The 9,515-nt window shown below is 36.2% G+C and overlaps 1 protein-coding gene across 1 annotated transcript; it reads right to left on the minus strand.

Annotated features, from left to right (window-relative positions):
- Nucleotides 1–865: 865 nt before the first annotated feature.
- Nucleotides 866–3,467, minus strand: lamtor3 (late endosomal/lysosomal adaptor, MAPK and MTOR activator 3). The gene is made up of 7 exons (XM_055038482.1): nt 3,381–3,467; nt 3,122–3,159; nt 2,355–2,389; nt 2,218–2,276; nt 1,931–2,064; nt 1,149–1,212; nt 866–1,077 (listed from the first exon to the last, which is right to left on the minus strand). The coding sequence occupies exons 2-7, from the start codon at nt 3,128–3,130 to the stop codon at nt 1,004–1,006; spliced, it is 375 nt and encodes a 124-aa protein (XP_054894457.1). The 5' UTR covers nt 3,131–3,159; nt 3,381–3,467; the 3' UTR covers nt 866–1,003.
- Nucleotides 3,468–9,515: the final 6,048 nt, after the last annotated feature.

Raw genomic sequence — 9,515 nt, forward strand, 5'->3', positions numbered from 1 at the left:
TTCAAGTTGTGTCTCAACAATGTGTAAGTCGAAAGAGAATTGGCGATAGGGTTAGATTTGAGAAATTAGGGTTTAAAGAGAGTTGGAATTAGAGTTAGATGGAGGGTTCAGAGAAGGGTTAATAATTAGGGTTTGAAGGAATGTTGAAATTTAGGCTAGAATTATGTTATTACATCAAAACTGTATGAAATGACTGAATACATACACGGCAAAGTTTGGTCAAATTAATGCTTCATAACCAAGTATGACATACCTGACAATGACACAAAATTGTATGACATATGATACAATAGATTATGGTACTTACATACATAAATGTGAAATACAGTACAGTAGGTAGGCAGGCATGAGAACTGTAAATATGGCATATTTACATATTCCATAACTGTAAATTGAATATTTGCAGTTCTCATACTGTGAAATATTCAAGTATGAAATATTTGACCGACAAAATTATTTAGCTTGACCAGTTTTTGCAGTGGTTTAATGCAAGTGTACCAAAACATGCATTCCATTTATAAATTGCCATTTTTATGCTGAAATGATACCAAAATGGAAATACTGGATGTAAAAAAACATCACCAGTCGACACAGGCCTGAATCTGCCTCGGCTTGTAGAAACACTGGCTCCAATAAGCTTTCAATGCTTATTATCTGAGAGTCTGTTTCCATCAGACTCTCAGGTTGTTGCAGTTATTCTGACCCACTCTTCTTTGCAACATTGCTTGAGTTCATGGAAGGCTGCAGATAAAATAAAATATTCAATTCTGAATACCTAAATAAGAAAAAGAGACAGCACCATTTTAGTTGTCAAAATTTGAACATTTATTCAGACTTTAACTGAACAGAAGAATGAAACCTTGGCTAACAAAGCACGTTTATTTAAACCGATCCACAAACAATGAGAAAGTACAGAAATCTCCCCAACATAACATGAACATCTCAGCAAACAGGAATATGATGAGTTGGGAGTAATTTGGTGCAATGTGCCGCCGATCTGAACTCATGTCACCTCAACCACCTGCCTCAGATTCTCTATTAGTGGAGCCAACTCCTTCTCCAGAATCATGATGAGACCTGAGGACACAGAAACACGTCTTAGCTCGGCTGATATCCACCTTTTAAAATGACTGTAACAATGCATTTACCTGTGTTGGCGTTGCTGCTGGCGATGAAGCTGATGACCAGAGGGAGCCGATTAAACTGCACAATCTGTTCAGCACAAACACGGCATGATGGAGGCAGAATATCAAATTCTCACCCTAATCCAACATAATGGATGCAAACCTGATAAACTAGCAACCCTGTAAGATGCCATCATGTCAACATGGACCAAAATCAAGTAATCAATATTATAAACTAAAGGGTAAGATGTCATTGGAAACTGTAGACTTAGGTGCTGATGTGACATTGATGTGAAATTTCAAAACATTTTTGAAATTTTTGTCTTAATTTGACAAAAACATAAATATTGTTGTCAATTCGGAACATTAGATGGAGATTGTATGACATCTAAATATGCTTTTTCAGAAGGTTTTAAGAAAACACAAAATAACCACATGCAGATTTATGCATTTGAGTATTTCCAAGAAGTCAAAGTTGAATCCTGACAAAAAAAACGCTAAAGGTCAATACTATTTGTGAAAAAAACATCCTGTGGGTTACCCACATTACGTCAAGCTTCAGTTGTCAGAGAGATGGTTTCACATCTCTCTGACAACTGAGAGATGTGATCAATTGTAATCAAAATGTAATCAATTGATCACTCTCACACACGAGTGTTTGTGGCTGACTCAGTGGCTGCTAAACAAGTCTGAGTCTTCCGTCGTTCTTTTTGTCATTGTGTAGACAAGACATTAAGAACAAAAAGATAAATTAAATGTGTTTGAGGAGGCCGAGTCTAACTCCAGAATATTATGCATCCTCTAACCTGGTAGGAGTTGTAGTAGCAGATGATGCTCTTGTTTTTAGAGAGGCCGAGCTTGCTGCCCTGGTCCGTAGCAAGAGCAAAGGTGGATAAGAAGCCAGGTCTCAGGGCATGGACTGGGGCGTTATCATTGGCAACTGCAGGGATACAGCATTCATCCACATGAGAGAAATAGAAATAGAAACAATCTCCATCATTCATTTTGGATTAAATGTGAGAAAATGTATGCAACTAAGAGAATACATTTAAGGGTTATCAAAGCATTTCCATTACAGGAGTCCCGGTCTTACCTTTGATAACTGGAACGCCATCTCTGTCTGTGACAACAACAGCGTGAAGACCTTCAACACTGAGGAGAACAAACACTTGATTTAGCAACTTTGAAGAAACAACAAACTGATAACTGTGATTCTCACATACCACCAACCTTTGCAGCTGTTTGTACAGGTATCTCTTTAAATCCTGTAGAAGAAAAACATGTTGGAAACTGGATTAAACAAAATGGTTTATAGGTATTTTGTGGGATCTAATCACAGTGAGTAAACCAGCAAAAGTGGTTCCATTTGTTTCAGATAAAAGCACCACTGGCACTGAGATCTGAGCAATCAAGTCTCAGTTTCTTGCTTTAATAAACATCTGCTAATTTACTCAATTACACAAATAATTGAGTAACTATACCACTGCAATGCACAGATTTTTATTATGATTGAATGAGAGATTTTACAAAGAATTACCACAAAATACATTTCGCCCACAAACAGAGTTCACAGTACAGAGAGCAAACATGTGTCCCGTAATGCAGTAATTGATATAAACATAAATAGTAATTCATCCATGTTATTGCCATGTTTCTGAAAATATATTTTATTGATGCCCAGCAGCAGAGTTTGCGAAAAATGTGAATGTTCAGCTACTTCGATAGAGAACTCTTCAAATAATTTTGCTAGCATGACTTAAAACAGTTGGATATATCTGGTCTGCTATGGCTACATAACAGACTACATACAGAAGCAAACAGCGGAATAAAGTCATTTCTTTCGTGCCTCAGCATTTAGTTTTCCATCTTCACCCAAAAGCATCAGATCTTCAAGCTTAATTACATCAGACTAAAGGATATTGATGATAATTTAAAGAGTTAACATAGTGTAAAATATCTGTTGAAGCTGCTATTAGAAGTAAATAAACTATACTCACATCTGCCATTATGTGTTTTTATCTCCCTTTCTACGACTCTGTGGAGAAAAAAAAGTTTTAACATCAAGATATTTTAATAAACAAAGAAACGCTGTAATACGTTTCTTCTGGTGCAGCTTTTATGTTAAATACAACAAGCTAACATGGCAGATAAGTTTAACTTCGTTAGTGTGTCAAGTTCAGGCACCAACAGCTGCTTAACCAGCATGTAGATTTTTACAACAAAAACTGAAACAACGATTTAAAAGCTTTTTCCTACCTTTAATAATTTTACCTCAGATTTCTACATGCTAAACCAGAAGCTAACGTCACATGACATCCTGGGATCGTTTCCGGTATAAGAAGGTGGAGCGTTTATAAACCCTTTTGCGCATGCGCGCTAAATCTTATGTCAAACCCGCACCATATTGTGAGTGGCATTTTCTAAGTAACATCATTACAAGAGTAATGTCTGCTCTCAGGCATTCTCTATATGCTGCATTTCAACTTCTGCCATCAGAGTGATAGAGATACAGAGTGACCGTGTAAAACCTATAGGCCGCTGTTAGGAATCGACTGACCCCCTGAAAAATCTTTGTCATTGAGATTGTTATAGTTTTTTTTTTCTTTTCTTAATTTCTTCATGTATGTCAATGTTGACTATGCAGCAAAGTGGTCTTCGGGGAGTAAGTCAGATTATAACACGCCCATGGGGGCATTCATTAAAGTTTATGGTTGATAATAAAAAAAGTATGTAATTCCGTTTTAGCCACTAGAGGGAAGCATTTCTCTGCTCTCATATGAGCATGTCATGGTTTGCATGTATATTTTTTTCTTTACTGCATTAGAATTAGATACTAAATAATTTTATGTCAAGAGAATACAAATTTTTCTGTTGTTTGTCTTCATTTTGTTTTTTGTTTTTCAGAAACGGGCAAAAAGAAGCAAACAAACAAAAAATATATTGTTAAAAATGCTAATACTGCTATTATCTGGTGTGTTCATCTTTTTTCTACTCCCTAAGGTTGCATAGAGGGGTTGAGTACACCTGCTGATACCTGGGCAATAACACTCTGTTGGTGGTATTGCCCATAAAATGGTAGGGGCATAACAAGCCAGTGATGGAAGTGTAGTGGTGTGGGAGATTATTTTCTTACAGTATAGGGCACCTTACAACCACCTGAACACTATTTTTACGTACTTTAGCCTAACTAAATGTTGTCTGTGATATGGTGACTGAGGCTCTCTGAGAAAACTGACTAAGATCAGGTTTAACAACATTATATTACTCTCATCTTGCTAAAATATAAGGGGAAACGCATTTAGCTAGATCTAAAAGTTCTCAGGCTACTCTCAGTATATTCCAAACAAGTTTTACATGGTCAAAAACTATCCAGGTTCTTACTTATATTTTCTGTTCCACAAGGGTCTTTATCCAGTGTAAGGAGAGAAAAAAGTGATAATATACCAAACAATTTATGTCAGAAAAATTTAAGTGAACTTGTATTTGCACATGGCTTTACTAAATGTTGCAAGGCTGGAGTTTCCATATAAAGGGTAAATACATGATTATTAACTAGTATTTTTTCTAGATAGCAACAAATTTGTAAGAGTTAATGCTTTTTGGATTCCCATTCTGAAGACCACAACACTTTTATGTGAAACATTATTTTCTCTGAGAGCACAAGCTAAAATAACTATTTACCTTTTTATTTTTTTTTGTACAGTCCAGGTACCAGTTGAAGCAGGCCACTGTGGACAATACCATGTGAAGGACACCTTGATCAGACATTAAATCAAATAAATTTGATTCTCATCAAACACATAATCAGATCTGTCCGGGTGATTTTCTGCTCGCTTTGTGGTTCAACGATATCTCTGTTTATTTGGGTGTTTGCTGTCTGTCTGCACTGCCAGACTGGTCGATATGCCTATCATACTCTCTGCACTTTGGCAAAGAGTCTGACAGAGTTTCTCTGCTTTGAGTTGATTTTGTTTTACATTGTGATTACCATGTCACAGACACAGTGACAAGTCTAGTATATCTTTCTTGTTCTAACTCTGTAGTCTGACCACTGTAACAGTTATTTCTATTCCTACACGCTCAACATGTAAAATAAGTGAGCGACTCCCACACTATCTGGCAGTTCAAAATCTGCAAAGTTTGCACCACTGTTTAAAGTCTATAAAAGGCATATGCCCACACTCTAAAGTCCAACTGTGTTTGGTTGTATCTCCACTTTGCTTATCAGAGTCAGAGTTTGGATCAACACCAAAAAAGTAAAAAATATTCCAGCAGTACTTAAATCACTGCACTGACGTCCTCTGAAAAGAATAGCTTTTAAAATCCTAGTTCTCTATGAAGTGATGAATAGTCTTGGGCCAAAGTCCAACTAAGATTAACAAAAATATAGAAGACATATTTCCTATTGAGTGGTTTAGGAAGCTGCAAGATTCAAGACAAGGTCATCCTGGCACACTCAAGGAAGAATGAGATCCAAGCTCCAAGTAAAGATAAACACCCAGACATTATCATGTGAATTTTCTGACTGGACTGAAGTTTTCACATTTTTTTAGCATTATGTGTGATTAGGATGTTGCAACTGACAGTCATAGCTATTAAAACACCTGAAAAGTCTTATAATTGTTTAAAAGTTAGCATAAAAAGTTATGACAGGAGCAGAAACACAGGCAGCTACTTTCACATTTTCAAGTTTCAGTTTTCAGCTACACCAAATCAGGTGCTGTGTTTGCATTTCGAGCATGAAGTCAAACTTGTTTCTTCTGCACTAATATCTTAAACTTGGAGGAAGTAACTTTCACAGCCCTGGGAATATAATTTAAAATGCCTTATCAACTTGGTTTTAAGCCTTGTACATGTTTTATCCATCAGGCCCTGATCACAGTAACAAACAGACCTGCAAGTCATAATACCTGCAAGTCAATAAATAAATAAATAAATAAATATTAAGAACTTAAATCATGCTGTCAGCAAATTAACAGGTGTGCTTTGAACCAACTACAGGAGCACCTTTGTTTAGTGAGATGAATGATGAATTATAGAAGTTAAAAGTCTAAAACTAAATAAAGCCCATTTAACAAGTTCCAGTTTCAAAGATGACACAATGGGATTTGATTTTGCAAAGCTTCAGAAATAATAAAACCATGAATGAACGACTGAATCGACCTAAGCAAGTATGTAAGACCTAGGTCAAAACTGAAGGCCGGACTCAAACATGACTGATTGGTGTCTTTGATCCTATTTGTGTATTTTTGGCCAAGATCTCAATTTGGAGTCTTGGAGAGGAGGCAGACTGTTCTTTGCTTTAAGCAGATGGTAAAAGGAGAACGCAGAAGGTAAATGAAATAAATGAAATAATAATAAACATAATTATGTATGTAATAAATTATACTATGTGAAAAGAAGAAGAAACTTGCTCTAAAAAGTCCTAGTTGTTGTTTAGTGGAAATGAATGTTTTTCCTACCTCCAGAGCTGTTGAATGAACAGTCTTTGTAACAGCATTTGGACCCCTGATTCATCTATCCAAGTCCCGTCACTCAATTACAAGACACTAACATCTTTCAATTCCTCCATGTCCAAGACTTAGAGTAACTACCACTAATTCCAGCTGCTCCAGTTCAGGTGAAGGTCATGGTTTGGCACCAAGTAAAATGAAAAAGACAAAGATGAGACCTCAGGTTCCTAAATCAGACATCTTCAAATCATGATAGCACCTTCTGATCTACTCCAACAACACTTCAAAAATTACTAGGATTTGATTCTCACTCTCATACGCCTATTAGCCATGCAGTTCCTTGGTCCCGTTCTTGTTGCCACAACATCCTGATCTGTTGAGGCATGGACTGCTCTAAAGCCATGGTGTGGTGTGGTATCAGACAGCAAGACGTTAGTGCAGATCTTTAAGTCCTATGAGTTGCAGGGTGGGGCTTCCCTGGATTGAAAAAGTCTGTCACAATTTTGCATCAGTGGAATGCTGAATTGAGATGAGACCAGGGCAAGAGATATAAATGTGTATGCGTGCGTTTGTGGATATTTGTCCTGCTTTTCTTGCTATTATGAACTTGTTCAAATTCTTAAATTTGTCTTTTTTTTTTTCTTCTTTTAACACTTAAAGTCAAAAAGTAAATTTACTGCTTCTTTATGTTGTATTAGGTATGAATGTGGTTGGTTGATAGAACTTTGAATTAAAATAAAGAAATGCTGCAATCCTCTCCCACAATTTACTATTCAGCTAAAGCAGCACTTTTTCCACGCCATTGTAGTCACCAGTTCACTCAGTCATAAAATGTGTGCTGTGAAATCTCTGCCAGCGACTGAGGGCAAAATGCAGACAAACACAGAGCCGGTGTTGTGTGAATGAACTCTTCCCGTCTGGACCCACTCTTTTGTAACATTATATAAGGTTATATCACCTTCACTGACTTACTCAATGTTACATATTTGCCATCCGGTTCTGCAATGGAGTTCAAAGCACAGTGTCACAGTTATTGACTTTTTCTCTTTAAAGTACTGTCTCTTTATTCAGTGCATAACCCCAAAGGAGACAAAATACCTAAATAAAAAGCATGCACTAAAACACAGGGATATTATAAGTGGCATAGATGTTTTCTACCATGTTTAGGTACATGTTGATTATTTGGTTTTGCCAACTATTATACCTGAATTTTACTTTAAAATGAATTTAAACATCCAAAATGACTACAAAGTCCAATACAGCTGTTTGTTCAAGGATAACTTTAGATGCCATTGCATAGCCACAATATCAACAGGTCCTGTGTGTTGACCATTTCACTTGTAATATATCAGTATTACTCATGAAGTGGTCAGTAAATGCTCCCTCTTTCTGGAAGTAAAAGGTTTTTTTTATGCTCTACTAAATTCAGTCACAAGGTATGCGTGGGATTTTATCATTCCATGTTCATCCAACTGCCTTAAACAAGTATTTTTGTTTTGATTGGTATTTCTAAATTATGGTTGTGCCCTGTCCTCATCTAATGCCTGAATCAATTAAGTTTATGAGAGTTTTCTAAATTCAACATCAATTGTAAATACTTTATGGGCAGGACTTGGCCTCCTCAGGTAGGAAAGTAGGACATCTGTATCATATCCACATCAACTTTTGATGTGACTTATCACAAAGACAAATTTTCCAAAAAATAAAAAAAATAAAGAATACATTTGGTGACTACTCTAGAAAAGAACTGGAAATTATTGTGATTGATTCTTGATTCTTTATAAAATAAAGAAAATTACAGACAACTGTGAACATTTTCATGAGAGTGCTTTACAAACAGTATCATCAGTCAGCGTTTTCTTCAGAGTCATTGTAACTGAGTTACAACAACATTTATGGTACATTCCCTTTGGAATTACTAATGAATTTTTAAATTTAAATTAAATAAATAGATGAAAACCCTCAAAGAAAATGAAATAATATTATTATTATCACCCCGATTTCCATACTGTACCAGGAAATGCAATAGTTCCCTATACTAGATTCACAACTTTTTCTGGGATAAGGAAGATTTTCCAGAGAAGTAAAGGATTGATTCAAGTGTTCTTCTATGTCATTTGGAATGGTTATGGCTGAGAGGCAAGAGAGGTATTCCAATAAGATGGTTTCATTCTCACTAAAGGAAGAAAACAGGATTGGATCAGCAGATTAACTCAAACCTGCTGATTAAAAATAATCAACAGGTGTGACTCTTTTTAAGGAGATCAAGGTGTGTATGCAATCACACGTATTTAAGTAGTTGCGCAAAGGTGAGCCGCGTAATTGTGGAGTGCTTTAGCTCTGATGGAGAACATCGGCAATGGAAGGATTCAGAGGGAGCCACGTGCGTGCGCACGGCTTTACGCATCCGATTTTTTAATTTATTTATTTTTTTGTGCGCTTCACCTTTCTAAATGTTTCCGTGCGCCAAGTTTCAGTGTGAAAACTGCGCAGTCTTTTCTACATGAGGCCCCTTGTGCTTGTAGCAGACCAAAGTTTCTCAGGCAAATTCTCAAATTGATTTTTCAAAGTTCCACTGTGATAGCACTGGCAACTGATAGGAAACATGAATCACCAACATGTCGTGCAAAAATAAATGATTAACACATTAACTGATCTTTGGTTAGATAGAGTCTGAGAATGGATACCTCAAGCCAGTTTCTGATTTTAGAGTAGTACTGGCCTATGATCTGTTTACTGGGTGCACATTCAACTTTGGTTTAGAGCCTGCTGTTAATCGATTCTTTGAATTAATACCATACTCAGAATTGGAGGTATGCTTGGAAATAAAAATCTACTAAAGAAGCAAAATGTTCCTTGGCTTCATTTCTAATAACAAAATCAGTCAGCAACAATATTTTCTTCACAATAAGTGATTTTTTGAAAAATATTAAAATTG

This window comes from Poeciliopsis prolifica, unplaced genomic scaffold, assembly GCF_027474105.1.
Source record: "Poeciliopsis prolifica strain line A6 unplaced genomic scaffold, Auburn_PproV2 SCAFFOLD013, whole genome shotgun sequence".
NCBI classification, from domain to species: domain Eukaryota; kingdom Metazoa; phylum Chordata; class Actinopteri; order Cyprinodontiformes; family Poeciliidae; genus Poeciliopsis; species Poeciliopsis prolifica.

Bases quoted from the DNA above. Each gene is read 5' to 3' on its own strand.
- lamtor3 (XM_055038482.1), bottom strand. The intron at 2,277-2,354 runs GTTGGTGGTATG...TGTTCTCCTCAG, and splicing joins CTGTACAAACAGCTGCAAAG to TGTTGAAGGTCTTCACGCTG. The intron at 1,078-1,148 runs GTAAATGCATTG...CTGTGTCCTCAG, and splicing joins CAGCAGCAACGCCAACACAG to GTCTCATCATGATTCTGGAG.